General features: G+C 39.9%; 1 protein-coding gene across 13 annotated transcripts in view; it reads left to right on the forward strand.

The window, feature by feature from the left end:
- The window catches only part of cep290 (centrosomal protein 290), a 155,660-nt gene that overhangs the window by 101,911 nt on the left and 32,884 nt on the right, over window positions 1-20,865 (forward strand). For 10 of the 13 annotated variants that reach the window (XR_015760383.1, XM_087997062.1, XM_087997057.1 and 7 more), the window contains 6 exons: window positions 2,215-2,436; window positions 10,090-10,221; window positions 12,875-13,020; window positions 15,665-15,820; window positions 18,804-18,927; window positions 19,995-20,615. Coding sequence is in view for 12 of the 13 variants with exons in the window: in XM_087997062.1 (XP_087853188.1) it covers window positions 2,215-2,436; window positions 10,090-10,221; window positions 12,875-13,020; window positions 15,665-15,820; window positions 18,804-18,927; window positions 19,995-20,615 (1,401 nt within the window). In the remaining variant the exon portion in view is untranslated. The remainder of the gene's footprint in view (window positions 1-2,214; window positions 2,437-10,089; window positions 10,222-12,874; window positions 13,021-15,664; window positions 15,821-18,803; window positions 18,928-19,994; window positions 20,616-20,865) is intronic. The other 3 variants (XM_087997060.1, XM_087997061.1, XM_087997065.1) reach the window with 1 other exon arrangement.

Raw genomic sequence — 20,865 nt, forward strand, 5'->3', positions numbered from 1 at the left:
AATTATGTTAGCTTTTGTAGAACATTGGGTAGACTACATCTCGACAATTGAAAGAGTTTTGGTCTTTATTTTATTTAAGAAAAGGGATAGAAGGAGACACTGGAGAAAATCCAAAGTATATTTACAGAGATAATCTCAGAATTAAGAGATTATGACCATTAAGAATTGAACAGGGTTCAATTAGAGTACTATTCTGTAGAAAAGTGAATGCTGACAGCTGAAACCATAAGCCTTGGTTATGGAAGGTTTTGATGGGGTAAATACAGATACAGACAAGATATTTCAAGTGTATAGGCAGACCAAAACTATAGGCCATAAATGTAATGCAGACATTCATAAATTTCATAGGGAACTGAGGAGAGAGAATTTTAATTTGAAAGTGTTTGCAATGTGGAATTCACGAACACAAAGTGTACTGGGGGTAAATATCAGATGCATTCTGGAGCATCCACGGTGAAGGCATCATAGTTATTCTGACGGGAACAGAGGAATGGGAATAGGCCATTCAACCAGTCATGCATTCTCTACCATTAAATGCATTCGAACTATACTATTCCATAATGCTTTACATCATTGTTAATTAAAAATTTATCAACCTCTACAGGACATTGGTGAGGCCATTTCTGGAATACTGTATAATTCTGTTTGGCCTTCTATAGGAACTTGAGATGGTGCAGAAAAGATTTACAAGAATGTTGCCAGTACTGGAGAGTTTGAGCTATAGGGAAAGGCTGAATAGGTTGGGGATTTTTTGGAGGGTGAGGGGTGACCTTATTGAGGTTTATAAATCATGAGGTGCATGGATAAGGTGAATAGCCAAGATCTTTTTCCTAGGGAGGGGGAGTCAAAAACTAGAGGGCATAGGTTTAAGGTGAGAGAGGAAAGATTGAAAAAAGACCTGAGGGATAACTTTTGCATGCAGAGAATGGTGTGTGTATGGAATGAGCTGCCAGAAGAAGTGGTGGAGATGGGTATAATGGCAACATTTTGAAAACATCTGGATGGGTATGCGAATAGGAAAGGTTTAGAAAGATATGGGCCAAATGCTGCCAAATAGGACAAGGTCAGATTAGGATTAGGCGGGGAAGAGTTGGACCAAAAGGAATGTTTCTGTGTTATATGTCTCTGAGTTTATGACTCTACTTTAAATATGGTCAAGGACTGAGCCTCCATTTCTCTCAGGGTAGAGAATTCCACAGATTCGCCATGCTCCAAAATTCATCCTAATCTCAGTCCTAATTTAGAGTCATAGAGCTGTGCAGAATGGAAACAGACCGTTTGGTTCAACTCATCCATGCTGACCAGATATCCTACATTAATCTAGTCTCATTTGCCAGCATTTGGTCGAATATCCTTCTAAATCCTTCTTATTCATATACCTATCCAGATGCCTTTTAAATGTTGTAATTGTATCAGCCTCCACCACTTCCTCTCCAGCTCATTCCATACACGCACCACACTCCTTGAAACAGTTGCCCGTTAGGTGTCTCTAAATAAATTGTGCCCCCGGCCCAAGATTCCTTAACCAGGGGAAATATCTTGCGTGAATCTACCCCATCTATCGGGTTAAATGAAAGAGGCAAGGGTGGACCTCACATGGAGCCGAAATACTAAAGTGTAGCACTTAGGGCTGAATGGCCTGTTTGTGCTCTGTATATTCCATGCAACGTTGTATCCAGCCACTCTACGTTTTTTCTACATCATTAGAAATATCCAAATTTCCCCATTATTATTTCAGCCATTTAACCAGTTCCTGTTTTCCTCCCAAGTACTTACATGTATATTTTTACTTCCTTTTTTTTTACAAAAATAAGGTTATTTTTGTAATCAACCTGTTCAGATATGTTGTTCCACACCTCTGGAGCAGATGGGACTTGAACCCAGACCTCTCAGTCGAGGGATAGGGACACTGCCACTGTGCTACAAGAGTGCCTTCCATTGCAAGTTGATAGGACAGACATTTGAATGAGACATCATCATCATGAGCACTTGCCCCATCCTCTTTAATTTGGTTCCTTTTTAAATACTGTTTACCTGTGATTTCTTCCAATGAAGTATGTGCATCTGAAGAATTAGCTGATCTGTTCTCTCCCCAGATATTGACAGACCCTTCTATTTCTGCTCTTAACAAATCAACATTCACATTTGTAGCAAAGTACATGGTAGCAATTTGACTTTCCCTCAGTTTAACAGTTTAACTTGTTTTGCTTTTAGACACGTATAGAAGATATGACTGAGCAACTTGCAGCAGCTAAGGACAGCTTGAAGGTGTGTAAGAGCAAGGAAGTGGCTACAGCAGCCGAAATAGAGAATTTAAATGGAGAACTTCAGAAAAAGCAACGAGTTCAAAACAAATTACAAACTGAGAAAGATGAGCTGATGAAAGAGAATGAGGAACTAAAGAAAAAAATTAAGAGGCTGTGCGACAGCTTGCAGGTTCAAATTTTTATCCATCTTTTATTCTGACTGATTAGAAAGTCCTCTGTTCAATCTTTGAGAATATGAATATTTCTGAATAATTTTCAAACAGTTCCACTCAAGTTATTTTTCGCTAACATCCATAAAATATTGTTGTAAGAAATATATGTGCAATATTTGGTTTTTAGTTAAATATTTTTCACATCCACTTAAATATTTTGAACAAGAAATGCAAGTGATTTTTTTCATTCACTCGTGGCACATGGGCATCACTGCTACGGCCAGCATTTATTACACGTCCCTAGTTGCCCTTGAGAAGGTAGTGGTGAGCTGCCTTCTTGAATCACTGCAGTCGACGTGTTATAGCTTGACCCACAATGTCCTTAGGGAGGGAATTCCAGGATTTTGACCCAGTGACTATGAAGGAACGGCAACATATTTCCAAGTCAGAATGATGAGTGGCTTGGAATTTGGTGGTGTCCCATGTATCTGCTACACATGTTCTTCTAGATAATGGTGCTTGTAGGTTTGGAAGGTGCTATCTAAGGATCTTCAGTGAATTTCTGCAAAGCATCTTGTAGATAGTATACACTGCTACTCAGTATTGATGGTGAAGGGAGTGGATGCGTGTCGATATGGTGGTCAATTAAGCGGTTGCTTTGCCTTGGATGGTATGAAGGTTCTTGAGTGTTATTGGAGCTGCACCCATCCAGGCAACTGAGGAATATTCCATCACACTCCTGACCGGTGCCTTGTAGATGATGGACAGGCTTTGTGGAGTCAGGAAGTGAGGTACTCATGGCAGTATTGCTAGCTTCCATCTTGCTCTTGTAGCCACTGTATTTATATGGCGAGTCTAGTTTCTGGTCAAAGCCTAACCTCATGAATGTTGATAGTGAAGAATTCAGTGATATTAACACCGTTGAATGTCAAGGGACAGTGGTTGGCTTGTTTCTTATTGGAGGTGGCCATTGCATGGCATTTATGTGATTAGATTAGATTACTTCCAGTGTGGAAACAGGCCCTTCGGCCCAACAAATCCACACCGCCCCGCCAAAGCACAACCCACCCATACCCCTACACATCTACCCCTTACCTAACACTACGGGCAATTTAGCATGGCCAATTCACCTGACCTGTACATCTTTGGACTGTGGGAGGAAACCGGAGCACCCGGAGGAAACCCACGCAGACACGGGGAGAGAATGTGCAAACTCCACACAGTCAGTCGCCTGAGGCGGGAATTGAACCCGGGTCTCTAGCGCTGTGAGACAGCAGTGCTAACCACTGTGTCACCATGCCACCCACGTGTGGCGTGACTTTTTTTTGCCACTTGTCACTCCAAGCCTGGATATTGTCCAAGTCTTATTGCATCTGAGCATGGACTGCATCAGTATCTGAGGGATCATGAATGGTGCTGAACATGATGCAATCATTTTGGATGTAGGTTTGCTTGCTGAGCTGGAAGATTCATTTCCAGGCGTTTCGTCACCCTACTAGATAACATCTTCAGTGGGCCTCAGGCGAAGCACTGCTGATAATTCCTGCTTTCTATTTATATCTTTGGGTTTCCTTGGGTTGGTGATGTCATTTCTTGTGGTGAAGTCACTTCCTGTTCATTTTCTCAGGCGGTGGTAGATGGGGTCTAACTCGATGTGTTTGTTGATAGAGTTCCAGTTGGAATGCCATGCTTCTAGGAATTCTCGCGCATGTGTTTGTTTGGCTTGTCCTAGGATGGATGTGTTGTCCCAGTCGAAGTGGTGTCCTTCCTTACCCGTATGTAAGGATACTAGTGAGAGAGGGTCATGTCTTTTTGTGGCTGGTTGGTGTTCATGTATCCTGGTGGCTAGTTTTCTGCATGTTTATCCAATGTAGTGTTTGTTACAGTCCTTGCACGATGTTTTGTAAATGACATTTGTTTTGCTTGTTGTCTGTATAGGGTCTTTCAAGTTCATTAGCTGCTGTTTTTAGTGTGTTGGTGGGTTTGTAGGCTACCATGATGCCAAGGGGTCTGAGTGAGTCTGGCAGTCATTTTTGAGATGTCTTTGATGTAGGGGAGAGTGGCTAGGGTTTCTGAACGTGTTTTGTCTGCTTGTTTGGGTTTGTTGCTGAGAAATCTGCAGACTGTGTTCATTGGGTACCTATTCTTTTTGAATACACGGTATAGGTGATTTTTCTTCTGCTCTGCTCTGTGCTGCAGTGTGCATTGGCTCTTTGAAATAATGTTCTGATGCAGTTTCTTTTGTGGGTGTTGGGATGATTGCTTCTGTAGTTCAATATTTGGTCCATATGTGTTGCTTTCCTATAGACGCTGGTTTAAAGTTCCCCATTGGCTGTTCGCTCTACTGCGACATCTAGGAATGGCAGTTTGTTGTTGTTTTCCTCCTCTTTAATGAACTTTATGCCAGTAAGGGTATTATTGACGGTCTTGGAGATTTCCTCTAATTTGTTTCGTTTAGTGATGACAAAGGTGTCATCCACGTAGCAGACCCAAAGTTTGGGTTGGATGGTTGGCAGAACTGTTTGTTCAAGTCTCTGCATTACTGCCTCTGCTAAGAACCCTGATATGGGTATTCCGTTGGTTACAAAATACCGTGCAAGGACTGTAACAGACACTACATTGGACAAACGGGCAGAAAACTAGCCACCAGGATACATGAACACCAACCAGCCACAAAAAGACATGACCCTCTCTCACTAGTATCCTTACATACGGATGAGGAAGGAGACCACTTTGATTGGGACAATATATCCATCCTAGGACGAGCCAAACAAAGACCGCACAAGAATTCCTAGAAGCATGACATTCCAACTGGAACGCTATCAACAAACACATCGAGTTAGAGCCCATTTACCACCCCCTGAGAAAAGGAACAGGAAGTGACTTCACCATGGGAAATGACATCACCAACCCAAAGAAACCCAAGCATATAAATAGAAAGCAGGAATTATCAGCAGTGCTTCGCCTGAGGCCCACTGAAGATTAGATTACTTACAGTGTGGAAACAGGCCCTTCGTCCTAACAAGCCCACACCGACCCTCCGAAGAGCAACCCACCCAGACCCATTCCCCTGCATTTACCCCTTCACCTAACACTACGGGCAATTTAGCATGGCCAATTCACCTAACCTGCACATTTTTGGACTGTGGGAGGGAACCGGAGTACCCGGAGGAAACCCACAGAGACAAAAGGAGAACGTGCAAACTCCACACAGGCAGTTGCCTGAGGCGGGCGCTGTGAGGCAGCAGTGCTAACCACCGTGCCACCCTAATTTACCTAGTAGGCACTCTCAGCTGAATTCTTGTGTACTGTTGCCGGAATGTTGTCGGGGCTCATCCCCTATGCAATATTCAGATGTTACCTAGTAGGGTGATGAAACGTCTGGAAATGAACCTTCCAGCTCAGGAGCAAACCTACGTCCATAACCTCAACCTGAGCTACAAATCTTCTCAAAACTCCTTATGCAGTCATCAGTGAACATTCTCATTTCTGTCCTTACGAAGGAGCTGAAGATGGTTGGGCCCAGACACTACCCTGAGGAACTAATATAGAGATATCCCAGAGCTGAGATGACTGACCTCAAATAACCACAACCATCTTTCAACGTACCAGGTCTGACTCCAACCAGTAGAGAGTTTGCTCACTGATTTCCATTGATTCCAGTTTTGCTCGGGCTCCTTGATGGCACTCTCAGCTGTCTTTGTGTACTGCTGCTAGAATGTTGTCAGGGCCCATTGCCTTGGCAATATTCAGTGCCTCAACTGTTTCTTAATATTACATGGTGGGAATTGAATTGGCTGAAAACTGGCATTTCTGATGCTGGAGACCGTTGGAGGAGGCTGAGGTGATCATCCATTTGGCACTTCTGGCTGAAGATTGTTGTGAATGCTTCAGCCTTATCTTTTGAAATGTGGGTCTCTTCCATCACTGAGATTGGGTGTACTTGTGGAGCCTCCTTCTCCACCACCATTCTCAACTGGATATGACAGAAATGCAGAGCTTAGATCTGATATGTTAGTTATGGGATTGCTTAGGTCTGTCTATCACTTGCTGTTTATGCCATTTGGCATACAAGAAGTCTTGTTTGATAGCTTCACCAGGTTGACACCTCATTTTTGAGTATGCCTGGTGCTGCTCCTAGCATGCCCTTCTGCACTCTCCATTGAACCAGGGTTGATCGCATGGCTTGATGGTAATGGTTGAATGGATTAAATGCTGGTCATGAGATTATAGATTGTGTTGGAGTACAATTCTGCTGCTGTTGATGGCCCATGGCACCTGAAAAATGACCAGTCTCAAGTTGCTAGATCTGTTCGAAATCTGTCCCATTTAGCACATTGAGAGTGCCATTGCTTGTCGAGAAAGCAGCTACTCTGTTTTTAAGCAGCTTGTTTCTTTGTTTGTCCATGACTTTTACAGAAGGTAGTGACAAGGAGCAATGCTAGAATGCATAGATCATTAATTTTACATCAACTCCACTTTCCTATCATATTGCCATATCTCTCAATTCCTTTTGTGCCCAAAAACCTGTTAGTTTCTGCCTTCAGTATACTTTGTGAATCAGTATCCACACTCTCTCTGGAGTGTTCGAATCCTCTGAAAGAAGACAGCTCTATGTATTTCAGTCTTAAACAATTGCCAGCTAATCCTGAAATTGCTATCCTTAATTCTTGACTCTCCATAAAAGGAACACAACTTGTTGCTACCTACCCTGCCAAACACTGTCATCATTTTAGAATCCGCAAGTCATAGAGACATACAGCACACAAACAGACCCTTTGGTCCAATGCGTCCATGCCAAACAGATATCCTAACCTAATCTAGTTCCATTTACCAGCACTTGTTCCATATCCCTCCAGACCCTTCCTATTCAAATACCCACCCAGATGCCTTTCAAATGTTGTAATTGTATCAGCCACCACTTCCTCTGGCAGCTCATTCCATACACACACCATCCGCTGTGTGAAAAAGTTGTCCCTTAGGTCGCTTTTGAATTTTTCCCTTCTCACCCGAAACCTTTGCCTTCCAGTCTGGAATCCCCCACCCAAGGGAAAAAGACCTTCTCTATTTACTGTATCCATGCCCCTCATGATTTTATAAACTTCTATACGGTCACCCCTCAGGCTCCAACACTCCAGGGAAAACAACTCCAGCCTATTCAACCTCTCCCTATAACTCAAATCCTCCAACCCTGGCAATATCCTTGTAAATCTTTTCTGAACCCTTTCAAGTTTCACAACATCTTTCCGATAGGAAGGTGACCAGAATTGCATTCGGCATTCCAAAAGTTGCCTAACCGATGTCCTGTACAGCCGCAAAATGACCTCCCAACTCCTTTACTCGACACTCTGACCAATAAAGGAAAACATACCAAGCGCCGCCTTCACTATCCTATCTACCTGCGACCCCACTTTCAAGGAGCTATGAATCTGCACTCCAAGGTCTCTTTGTTCAGCAACACTCCCCAGGACCTTTCCATTAAGCCACTATACATTTCAATTAGATGACATCTTATTCTTCTGAATCCAGAGAATTTCAGTCCATTTTTCTCCCTCTGTCCTCTTGGACAGCCCTCAATTCCAGAAATCGGTCTAGTGAACCTTCACTGGCACTCCCTTCTAAGCAACATTTTATCCTTCCTTAGGTAAGGGACATACTGCCTTGTAGGGTGTAGGAATTGGGATAGAGCCTGCAACATGACAGTTGGTATATCAAAACTGAATAGAAATTACTTATAAATTATGTTCATTCAAAAGCCTACCCCACTCGAAGGGGACACACTGATGTCTTTTGACCAGTTGGCTCGGAAATATTAAGTCGACCAGTAGGGACCTCTTCAATTTTTCTCATATTATAATATTTCATTCAAAAAGAGACCACACTTCTAACTGATTCCTATAGATCTGACACGGAGAAGATGGTGCTGAGTACTGAGAACACACTTTCTGTCAGCAATCTCTATGATCTCTTGGGAGAGGGCCCCTCGGATGAGTCTGTGCAGCTCTGTAAGTTATGGGAGAGGGAGCTTGACGTTGAGGTCTCCTCAGAAACGTGGGAGGATATCTGGGAAAATGCAAGAAGGATCTCGATCTGCAATAGGACCAATTGAAGATTCTCCACAGGGTCCACTTAGTTCCAGATCGCTTCTCAAAATTTTATGTGGGAGTATCTCCAATATTCCCCAAATGCAAGATGAGTGTGGGTACATTCAGTCATAGCCTGTGGCAGGACCAGAGACAATGGGCATACTGGAGAGTTGTGGTAGGTGAAATAGAGAAGATCTTGGAGACAGAGTTGAAGGTGGACCTGGTATCTTTTCTTCTTGACCTAGTTAATCTACTTCCATTAGACGCATACAAAAAAAAGCTTTTCAATATCCTCACTTCTTGTGCAAGAAAGAACATTCTGTTAGTGTGCATGTCTGAAAACCCCCCCAGGCTGTCGATCTGGCATAAGCTTGTCATGGAACACGTCCCTTTGGACTCTCTTATGAGTATGGTGTACGATAAATTAAGAATGTTTACAAGACATGGCGGCCCTTTTTGGACTATTGGGTACAGATATGTCTGCCATACTAATAAGGATGTTTATGTAGCCATGACAATTCTGTTTAATGAATTGGGTATCCAGAGAGGAAGAATTACAAACACATGAATACTTACAAGTTTATGCTCTCGATGGTCGAGGGCTATTACTCTGTTTTGCTGAGCTGTATCATTATTTTTATTATTAATGTCATGATTTATTGGTGAGTTGTTAGTAATTATTTATTTATCTAATTAGTGGGTTTCTTTGTATTGTTTTGAATTATTTGGGTTTGTATTTGTTGTAATATCCAAAATAACTTTTTTTTCTCCATAAATAAATATATATATAAAAGCCTTCTGCAACATTGAGTCCACAGGAAATATGATTTATTGCATGGCAGCTTCTTGGTCCTGATAGATTGTCCAAATATATCTTTGTTAGCCATTGTGGCAACATCTCTAAAGCAGGGACAATCTTTAGAATAGAGAAGACATATGTAATGGAATTAAGAAGATATTAATTAATATACTGCAAATGTTTATTATTTGGCACTTATGGAACCGGGAGTGTCAAATATTCCAGAAAATCAAGAGGTCTACATAGTCAATATAAAAACACACACCAAGTAATAGAAACATAATGCAGGGGATATACACATCACTGTTGTCCTATATTTACAGCATAAATCACTTAAATAATAATGCAACTTTGCTTTAAATAAAATTATCAGCAGAGAGCCTTCTTACTTGTATCCTCAACTGATTACTCGGCCATCACTGTATTTGAGGAGAAATTGACCAAAATTGAATCAACTATTGACATTTTGTGTGACCATTTGATTGAATGAGCATATTTACACTGAGATAAACAAATTTTAAAAACTGTAATAATTGCACAGAACAATACAGTTAACTTGGCAATATTTGAGGTATATCATTTTTGCTGAATCGCAGAGAGTGCTGGTTCATAGGTTAAAACAAAGTTTGTTGTATTACAGAAGTGTTTTTCATATTAAGTATATCTTATATGTGTTCTGCTAACACCTAAGTTAGATGTAGAAAGATGGACAGCGTATTAATGTTCATGATCATACAATTATCGCAAAATTTTAAATCTTTTTGACATTAATTCTAATATTTCAGACAAAGACTGAGACTGACAATAAACAGAGCATAATCGATGAACTGCAGAAAAAGGTTAGAAGATTGGAATGTGAACTCAATCAGAAGGTGGCACCTGAGCAAATGGAGAGAAAGGTTTTGAAAGAAGAGAGGGTAAGTTTTCAAAGCCTGAGACTGATGTCACAGCTTCTCGTTTAACCAAATATTAAGCTCATAAACAAACAAAATACTTGAGATCCAAATACTTTGGACTGGATTGAATAGAATTTTTGGCCTGACAATTTCTTTTGATATAAATTAAACTCAGACTTGCTCCTTAATAATATTGTGTAAACCTACTCCTGTTTCCCTTTCCATAAATATTTGATAAATGCCTTTTGTTTCTTGCTGAAACACAGAATAATGTGACAGAAACCAGTTTCTAAATAGTCCTGCAGACCGTACTTTCAAAGAACCATTTTGACAATGAAAAATAAAAATCCAAATACACTCTTGTGATTTAACATAGTCTATCAGTCAGCATTCTGTTTGTAGCTCTCTTGCCTTGTTGTGAGAAGGCTATGGGTTTAAGTCCCACCCCAAGACTTGAGCACAACATTCTCGGCTGACAGTCCGCTATAGTCCCGAGAAAGTCCTGCATTGTCAGAGGTCATATTTCAGATGAAACATTTTAATGAAGACGTCATTTGCTCCTCAAATGAGATATTAAATCAATGCCCCAATTTCCCTCTTGGGTGGATGTGAAAGATCCCATGAAGTATTAAGTGTCATCCATAGGTGTCCTGACCAATATTTATCCCTTGATCAGCATCACATTATCTGTCCGTTTTCATATTCCTATTTTTGTGAGTTAGCCATGCACATATTAGCAAGTACGTTTCCTACACTACAGCAATGACTACAGTCAAAACCAACTTCTTTAGCTACAGAGCATTTTGAGATATCTGGTTATTGTGAAAGGCACTATATAAATGCAGGTCTTTCTCTTTATTTCATTAGCAGAACTATACACAGTAACGAAGGAAGTTCTTTTGATAGTAAATGAAGGATCATGTTGCAAACCCTTCTGTTGCAAACTTTGTCAACAAATTATCTTACTGTACCTTTATCAAATATATTACTTCTGAATTCTCAATATTAAATAAGTGTACTTTATTTTGAGCAAGGTGGATATGTGAAGACTAGGTTCAAACTGTTTTCTCAATTGATTAGAGCTTGATTGACTAATGTAGGCACCAGTAGCCTTTAGGCATGTTGCCATGGCAGCTCTACACTAGAGTCTCTTGACACACAATCAACAAAAATTAAAGCACTACTGCTGGAGTTCTTTTTGACGACGATAGGTAGCTGTTTAGAACAGAATTTAATTAACCAAGTTTGCAATTGAGGCTGCATAAAAAGGTGCTGTGTTTTGTTTTCTCTTTTGATAAGGACCAGGTATTGTAATGTAACTTTTTTGATCGTTATTTGTACCCACTGGCGGCTATACTGGATTTGCACTGAGGTAGCTCTTAAGTGGTCAGTCAGCTTTAGGTTTCAAGAGCAGCAAACAAAATTGCTGGAAATGTAACAGCAAGTTCGCTACTCCTCCTCCCACAACTCTGCCCAAACAATATTATATGACCAGTATACAGTATGTCTAAACCCTAATAAATTATGGTGAGGAAGAAATATGTTGTGGGTTTCAGTTCACCAGAAATTGTTGGACAATTGTTGCCGCTCCACCATTAATTTTGAATAAAACCCATTATCACCTTGCCATAGGTTTCCTCATTGTGTGTCCTGAAATTGCTGGATCTGCACCACAAAGACAGATACATTTCAACACAAATGTTTAAAGCTGATAATTTATGTCTGGAAGATAGTGTTAATGATGTAATTTTTCTTTCCCACATATCATTAAACTTGAATGTTCCAAATGCAAGCATCCAAAACAATGGAGCCTCACTCACCAAGTTAGCAGATTGTTCCCAGAAGTTTCTTAAATTGAAATTTTCTTTTACTGTCTCTTTCTCTCTCTTTTATTTAATTCTGCCTTTTTTCTTCTTTATTTCTTTCTCGCTGTCTTCATGTGACTCCAATTCACTCAAATTCCTTCTGTCATTCTTCCCTATCCCTAAGTTTAATTGCTTAAGAAGGTCGATGATGGGTCCTGACATTTAGGAGATGCCTTGTTCCCTGCTATTCAATTCTCAATTGTAGCATTAACATTACACAATAAGCATACTCTTCATTTCTGTTTTTCATGCTAGTGTATAAATTGACATTTATCCATATTGTACTGCATCTGCATTGTGTTTGCCCACTCAGTCAACTTTCCAAATCATCTTGAAACCTCCTTGCAAACTCCTCACAACTGACAGCTTAGTTTTCTATCGTCAACAAATTTGGTAATGTTGCATTTTGCTTCCCTTATCCAGGTTATTTATATAATGCTGTGGCCAAAGCACTGATCTGGCACCCCACTAGTCACTGCCTGCCATTCAGAAAACAAAACATTTATTACCAGTTTCCTTTTTGTCAACGAATTCTCAATCCATAACAATATATTACCCCATATTCCATGTACTTCTAACATACTCCTTATGAGGGATCTTACCAAAAGCCTTTTGAAAGTCCAAATACACCACATCCACTGTTTTGTCCTCATCTATTCTACGAGTTACATCTTTAAAAAACTCCAGTAGATTTGTTAGTCTTCTCTCTTCTACAAAGAGCCTCTGTTTTTACCTTTCTTAAAATAAATCAATCATAACTGAAGTAAACCGTATTTTACATGAAACCCTTATTCTCTTTTATACTGCAGACTTCAAAAGAGGAAATAGTGAGGTGGGAAGAAGGCAAAAAGTGGCAGGCCAGATTGGAAGGATTGAAACATAAGCTGAAAGAAAAGGAGAAGGAGCTGGAAACTATGACCAAGCAGATCACCACTTTAAAGGAATTATATGCAAAGTAAGTCTTTAGTTTTGTGTGTTATTTTTCATCCTAATATACACCAGTAACTACTCTTTTTGCTTGCATTATGGAATTAGCTGGCAGGTTTGTCTTAAAACAGACAATGTATCAAATAGTTTCTGCCAGTAAATTTAACTACCGAAGCATTAAATGTATTTGGTATGGGCTATAAAGTGCTTTGTCATTTCCAAGCAAAGATAATTGCCAGAAGAATATTATTATACACCAAATTCCTGAAGAAGGACTCATGCCCGAAACGTCGATTCTCCTGCTCCTTGGATGCTGCCTGACCTGCTGCGCTTTTCCAGCAACACATTTTCAGCTCTGATCTCCAGCATCTGCAGTCCTCACTTTCACCTTATACACCAAGTTGTCAAGATTTTAAAAAGTCAGGTGTACTTTGCTTAATGTTGTCTTCTCCCTTTTTCACAGTGGCTGTCTCAATTGATATGCTCTCCTACCTGTTAGTATCTCATCTTTTTTGAAATGATCAGTCAATTTTATGGACAGCTAGTCTGTTTTGCCAGTTTAAAAAAAATCAGTTGTGTTTGGTGGTATTATCCGCAATTAGAGAGTGAATTATTTCAGATGCTGATTCCATCCAGTGTGACCTCTCTGCTTCCACCACCAGTCCAAGTACTAAATGACTTAGAATTTCTTCCAGTTCTCAGCTGCTGAAACTACAGTCCACGCTTTCATCATATCCAGGATTGTTTTGTTGAACGTTCTCTTCACAGGTTTCCTCCTTTGCATCTTTTAGAGAGCTCAGTCAATCTCATACTCTGCAGAATACTGTTTTGCAATCTTCCAGCACTCCACCATCCCACCAGTTAATGAGTTCCAATAACTGCTTGCTCCTCTATCTTCCTTTCAAGACTCTTGTCCTCATTTACAATTACTTCCACAGTCTAATCTCTGCTAACCTGAATAACCGTCTCCACCCTTATATCTCAGCATTCACCACCTGCTCTGACTCTGCTTTAATATCTGATCTCCAACTCTCCACTATTATATCAGTGGTTAATTTTTTGGTCACTATGTATTTACTCCCTGTGACTTCCACTCACAACATTGACTTCTAAAAGCCTCTTTAAACCCATATCTTTAATGTTTTTGTCCTTTTCCATTCATTACCCATCTATAATTGATGTCCTCTTTTTGTCGTTTTCAAGCACTTTGAGTTATTCTCCTACATGAACATTGCAATAAACATAAAGAATTTTGGCATTTTAATGTGGTTTGTGCTGCTTACTCTTTTTGTTTTGTATTTAATCTCCTACTTTGGTATATCTCTTAAATCTGCTATATGCTTGAATATCCTTAAAGCCTCATGTCTATCTCCTTAAAATTTATTTAGCACTACAGCCATAATGAATCTATTTTCCTAGTGTAAGTGAGGTCTCTTTGCAGCATCAAAATGGATTCATCAGTTATATGTTAGATTTACAGTAAAATATGTGTGAATCAATCCCATGTTAATAGTATTAGATGCCGATTTAATTCTGATTTAACTGATTTGAACCTAATCTTAACTCTTAAATAATAATTTACATCTGGTCAACTTATCCCTTTGGAATGAAGGGACTTGCTTTATGTATGATTGTCTCTAGATTTTCTTGCAGAAGCATTTCAGTGAAAGAGAAATGTACATTGATGATTAGTTAAGGGTAGACACATTTGTTAAAGTTAATTTTCTTAGCTTAAATTTTTAATTGCAATTCAATTTTTATAGCCTTTAAGTTCATAGTTCCAAAGTTTCCTATACATTTCTAATATTGTTTTATTAAAATGTAGAGTTAAAAAAAAACAAGTGGCACCATCTAACACAAGCATCATTAAATGTTTAAATTTTTAAAAATACCTAAGAGAAGTAATCATTTAAATTTCCTATAGCATTATCTCCAGTCAATAGAAAATGTATATATGTGTAAATAAATGGTGATAATAGGAAACTTTCAGTAATGTACTCTACAGAGCTATCTACTGCTCATGACACACCCTGTTTACATTTTAAAAACTGAATAGGAAATCATAGAATCCAACATAGAATTTCAGAGTATCATAGAGTCCCTAAAGTGTGGAAACAGGCCATTTGGCCCAACAAGTCCACTCTGACCCTCTGAAGAGCAACCCACCCAGACCCATTCCCCTACCCAATTACTCTACATTTCCCCTTACTAAAGCACCTAACCTACACATCCTTGAACACTATGGGCAATTTAGCATGGCCAATTCACCTAATTTGCACATTTTTGGATTGTTCGAGGAAACCGGAGCACCTGGAGGAAACCCACGCAGACACAGGGAGAATGTGCAAACTCCACACAGTCAGTCACCCGAGGCTGGAATCCAACCCGGGTCCCTGGCACTATGAGGCAGCAACGCTAACCACTGAGCCACTGTGCCGCCCACAGAGTCCTTCATGGTAACATTAGCCTGTGTGGAAATGACCCCACACTGTCGTGCGTCATACTGCTTTGTAAACCGACCATCCAGTCAACTAAGTCAAACTAACCCACTAATGTTAATAGTCAAGTATGTTTGAAAATTCTGACAATAGGAAATTAGTGTTGGAGGCAGATAGTGTCCCCATACATGGTCTTCATTAACATGAGGATGTTAAATGTGTATTCCTTGGCAGGGCTGATCAGGAAAAGGCAATTTTACAGAAGAAACTGAAAGCTCGTGGAATTACAGCTGACCAGGTAATAGGTGTCAGATCCATGGAATGCGATCGAGAGATTGAAGATTTAAGGAGAAAGAATACAGAGTTTCAAGATCAGATTGTGAGAATGAGGTGGGTAATGAGATAGATTGCTTTAAAATTATTGTTGCAAATATTCAGTTTACAGTGCCTGCATTTTAATGAAATGTTTTGGTTTGGGAATTAAAGTTTAAGAGTAGGAAATAGGATAAATGCAATTGAAGCAAATGGAAATGTGTTACACTTAAAGGAGCCAGTGTTGGAATGGGGTGTACAAAGTTAAAAATCTCACAACACCTGGTTATAGTCCTACAGGATTATTTGCAAACACTAGCTTTTGGAGCGCTGCTCCTTCATCTGGTAGTTGCAGAGCATAAGGTCATAAGACACAGAATTTATAGCAAAAGATTGCAATGACCTGCAACTGAAATGATATATCGAACAAACCTGGATTGTTGTTAAGTTTTTCATCTTTTAGAATGGGTTGCAGCTTTCGGTTCATTAATATGTAAATCCCAGAACTTCTTTTAAGTCACCTTCTCGACATAACTTAATATTTTATAACTGAGCTGAGCTGCGATGTCATCTTTTGTTATAAAACCTTAAGTTATCTTGAGAAGGTTACTTAAAAGAAATTCGAGGATTTAAGTATTAATGAACTGAAACCTGCATCCATTCTAAAAGATGAAAAACTCAACAACAATCCAGGTTTGTTCGATATATCATTTCAGTTGCATGACACTGTAATCTTTTGCTTTAAATTCTATGTCTTATGATCTTATGCTCCACAGCCACCTGATGAAGGAGCAGGACTTCAAAAGCTAGTGTTTCCAAATAAACCTGTTGGACTATAACCTGGTGTTGTGTGATTTTTAACTTGGTACACTTAAAGGTTTGAGATCATGCTTCTTTAAGGGGTTGGCAGCTATAAAAATCTTTGAGCTGGCTACTGAGCTGGAGGAGTGGTAACTACAAAGTAGTTACAATCCAGATCGAGTTGGAGCTAAATTAGTTTAAAAGCCTCCAGTTGACCCTGAAGGTTAGACTCACGACACCACAGAGCAGGCTTTATCATTATGAAGATGAGTAGTGCTTAAGAAGGTATTCTTATTTCAATGTATTGGAGTGTTTGTCAGGAGAAACATTAATTGCAGACTTGAGATAGGAGAAAACATCAGTAGAAGAAGTGTGTCCAGGCTGCACAAACACTCCTGGTAGCAGACTCCAGGCAGTTAGGGTTCAGGATGAATCCCAAGGAGTGGACCCAATCTCATTATGTTCATATTCTACTCCTGGAAATAAGGACATGAAACATTCTTTTATTCCTTCATGGAATGTGAGCATTGACGGCAAGGCCAGGATTTCTTGCTCATTCCTAATTGCCCTTGATAAAGTGGTGCTAAGCTGCCTCCTTAAACTGCTCCAGTCCATGTGGGCTAGATACAAGCAGAGTACTATTAAGGAAAGAGTGCTAAGCTTTTGACCCAGTGACAGTGAAGGAACGGTGGTAGTGTTCCAAGTCAGAATGGTGTGCTGGAGGATTTTGGAGAACTTTTGAGGTGGTTATGTTCACATGTATCTATTCCTATTGATTTCTCTGTGGTAGAGATCATGGTTTTAGAAGGTGCTATCACAGGAGCCTAGGGGAGTTGCTGCAGTGCACCTTGGAGATGGCACATTGTGTTGCCACTGCAGAGGAGGGAGCGAATAATTGAGGCGGTGGATGGGATACCAGTCAAGAGGGCCGCTTTGTTCTGAATGATGTTGAACTTCCTGGTTGTTGTTGGAGTTGCATTCATCCAGGCAAGTTAGGAAGTATTCTGTCACACTCCTGACTTATGTCTTGTACATGGACAGGTTTTGGCGAATCAGCTGCTGAGTTACTTGCTGCAGAAGTCCTAGCCTCTTAGCAGCTCTTGTAGCTACAGTAAATTAGGTGTTTAGTCATTTGATGCCAATGATTGAGGATTCAACACTGATAATTGCATTGAAAATCACCTTATGGTTAGATTCTCTCTTGTTTGGAGTGGTTACTTATGGGCAGGTGTGTGGCATGACTGTTACTTTCCAAGTTTGAATATGTCCTGTTCTTTTAAGAGCAATACTATCTTTCAATGAAAGAAAATGTCAGGCTGGATTAAATACAAACTGTTGCAGAGGGAAACACAGTGACCATGCTCACTTCAGTGTGGGAGAGGTCTCTTTTTCATTTCCTAGTGCTGGGCATATTTCCCCTGATTTAATTCTGAGGGTGAAAAGGACTAGCATGAATTTGTGAAACTGGCAGAACTGTTCTGGAAGAAGGGTCACTGGACCCAAAACGTTAACACTGCTTTCTGTTTACAGATGCTGACAGACGGCTGTTGTCTTTCCAGTAATTTCTGGATTTGCTTCTGATTTCCAGCATTCTACTCTGGTGGAATTGGTGGACACAGCCATCTGATTGTGTGTTAAGCTTATTAATGAGCCAGTTAACACCCAATATCGATTAGCCTGCCACTACTTAGCAGTAGCTCAGGGATTAAATTGTGTGGCTTTCCCTTGCTCTAGGAATTCCAGCCTGCAAACCCTGTCAGGTTTATCAATCATCTAATGGGGTGGAGTGCCTCAAGGTTTGCATTCTGTGCTTGTTCAAAGGGCTTGGCACTGGATTGGGGATGGGGGCAATGAAACCATTCCTCTGCTATTGTGTCTGACCTGTTCCCCAACTGTAATCCAGACCCGCCCTTTGTCCTGGGGTTCTGTGCCTCTGGTTAATGCCGATTGCCACCCCTCCCTTTAGCCATGGTGTCTCTAATCCACAGTCAGCAGCTCTTTGCTCATACTGTATACCTCTATCGCAAGGGAGACCCAACATTGGCCACTTAATTGTCTGAAAGGTACCTCACTCTGCGTGTCTCGGCCATCAAACTGACAAGGAGGGCTCCCTACCTATGCGGTGAAGGATGCATGAGATAGACTGTCAGCCTTACAGAACCCTGGCCTTAGCTGTAGTTTAAATGTCTTTCATTCCATCTTAATCAAGATCCATTTGATGCACATAATAACCAAAAATTGTTTGTTCTTTTTATCCCAGGCAACAGCAAGCTTTACCACGGGATTCAGTGGTGGAAGATTTAACTTTGAAAAATCAATATCTGCATGAAAAAGTCCAAGCTTTAGAAAAGCAGCTGTCAAAGAATGTACTTTCCAGACCATCAGTATGTATTTGTTTTAATGCTTTAGAGATAATCTAACCAACAGAATTCAAGAGCAGAATCTTACAGACGCATTGGATGTTTTCCTATGCTGTAACGTTTTGAAAGAGTTATCCAGTTACTCCCAACAGTGCTTCCCCTGTGAGAAGAGTAGTCATTTATGTTTTGTCTTTTATTTTGGGTGGAGCGCTATTCATCCAGAAACACAAATTGCAAGAGAAACTCAGCAGGTCTATCAACATTTGTGAAGAGAATTCAGCTTTAACGTTTCGAGTCCTGTGACCCTTCTCCAGAATTGATAGGTCGTATAAATGCTAAAAACAGTGAGTGGCAGGAAGGGAAGGGAATAAGCAGATAAGTGGAGATAGAGCCCAAAGAGAGAGAGTTGCTATTAGACAGACAAGAGAATGGATGATAGTCAGCCAGAGATAAAGAAAAGCTGATAATGGGGACCGTAAATAGTGAAAATGGGTGATGACAGGGTCTGCTTTCAACACCATACTTCTCCAGCAATTTCTGTTTTTGTTTCTGACTTCCAGCATCTGCAGTTATTTGTTTTATCACCCATTTTAGAATATTTGAAAGAAGGCATTATTGACTATAAACAAGTATACTGACAGAAGACTTTGGGAGGAATGTTCTCAAAACACATTGATCCTTGTCCACTGATATCCCAAAATCTTTGACTCTGTTTTCAAAATATATCGTTTTAGTTTTTAAATTACTCATTCATTTGAATTTCCAGCACAAACCTTTTAACCTTCCACAATTGTGTCAATTAAACAATAAAATAATTGAACAAAGGACATCTTATTGGTAGCACAGAGATGGTTAACTTTAATAGTGTTTTTGTATTACTTTTGACAGTCGAAATTGCAGAGTATTGGTTAAAGGAAATGCAGCTGATATTCTGAAGTACTGTATTACTGTTGTTACATAATCTAAATATGAAATTATACCTGTACTTTTCCATATTATCATTCACCAACTTTTTTTCTTTCTGTATGTCTTATCTGTCTTTCATATCACCTATCTTCAACTTATTTGCAATAAACATGTTCTCAATGCAGACTATGGATCCCAATGCAGACTTTGAATCTAAAGGATCTGCATCCGTGGATATTTTTAGTGAATTCAGGACTGATGGAAGTGTAAAAATGAAAACAAAGAAGAAATATTTTAAGAAATCAACATTGGCCTTTGGAACAAGTACTAAAATTTGCAATGAACAAGAAAATACATGTTCAAATGAAACTGGGGAAACTGCTGGCCTGGACAATGATAAACATGATAGGCATTCCAGTGATACTAAGATGCAGTCAAGATTGAGACAAGTGGATGTGTGCGCTGAAATCCAGACAGAGGAGCCTTTGGCAAAACAGACAGGTTCTAGTGCAGGTAATATAAACGGAGAACAGCCCTTGATCAAAGAAAGGGCAGAAATAAGCCAGGCAGCTGAAAAGGAAAAACCAGAGCAAGGATCTGATAACAACTTGGGAGATGATATCAGACAGTCGGAAGTAAATGATCCTCTGTTGGATTCAGTAAGCGATGGAGAGACCATATATAGCAAGAGTGAACCAAGTATTGCGACAGGGGAAGAGGTTGAACAGATGACGGAGGAAGATCCTGTAGAAGATCAGGGAGGAACAGAATCTGAGATGCACAGAATTCCTGAAAAAAAACTCCAGGTTATTCAACTATGAAATGTAACTGAAAGAATATGCCCTCTCCTACCTAGAGCAGTAGATGCTTTTGCTTTGGCTCAGTAGCAAAGTTTCTAAAAAGTCTGAAATATGAATAGTGTGTGTATCCCTTCAAAGTAAACACCTGTCTTAGTTTGACCTACAGTTCCATTCATCCGTTACGTATCTCGGTTTTACTTTAGAGGGATCCTTCTACATGGTGCTGCATGTTGGGGTAGGGATGTTTCTGAAGACC

The sequence above is a fragment of the Chiloscyllium plagiosum genome, unplaced genomic scaffold (assembly GCF_037043375.1).
Source record: "Chiloscyllium plagiosum isolate Xiang-an unplaced genomic scaffold, Cpla_swu_hap1 HiC_scaffold_19, whole genome shotgun sequence".
Taxonomy (NCBI): Eukaryota; Metazoa; Chordata; class Chondrichthyes; order Orectolobiformes; family Hemiscylliidae; genus Chiloscyllium; species Chiloscyllium plagiosum.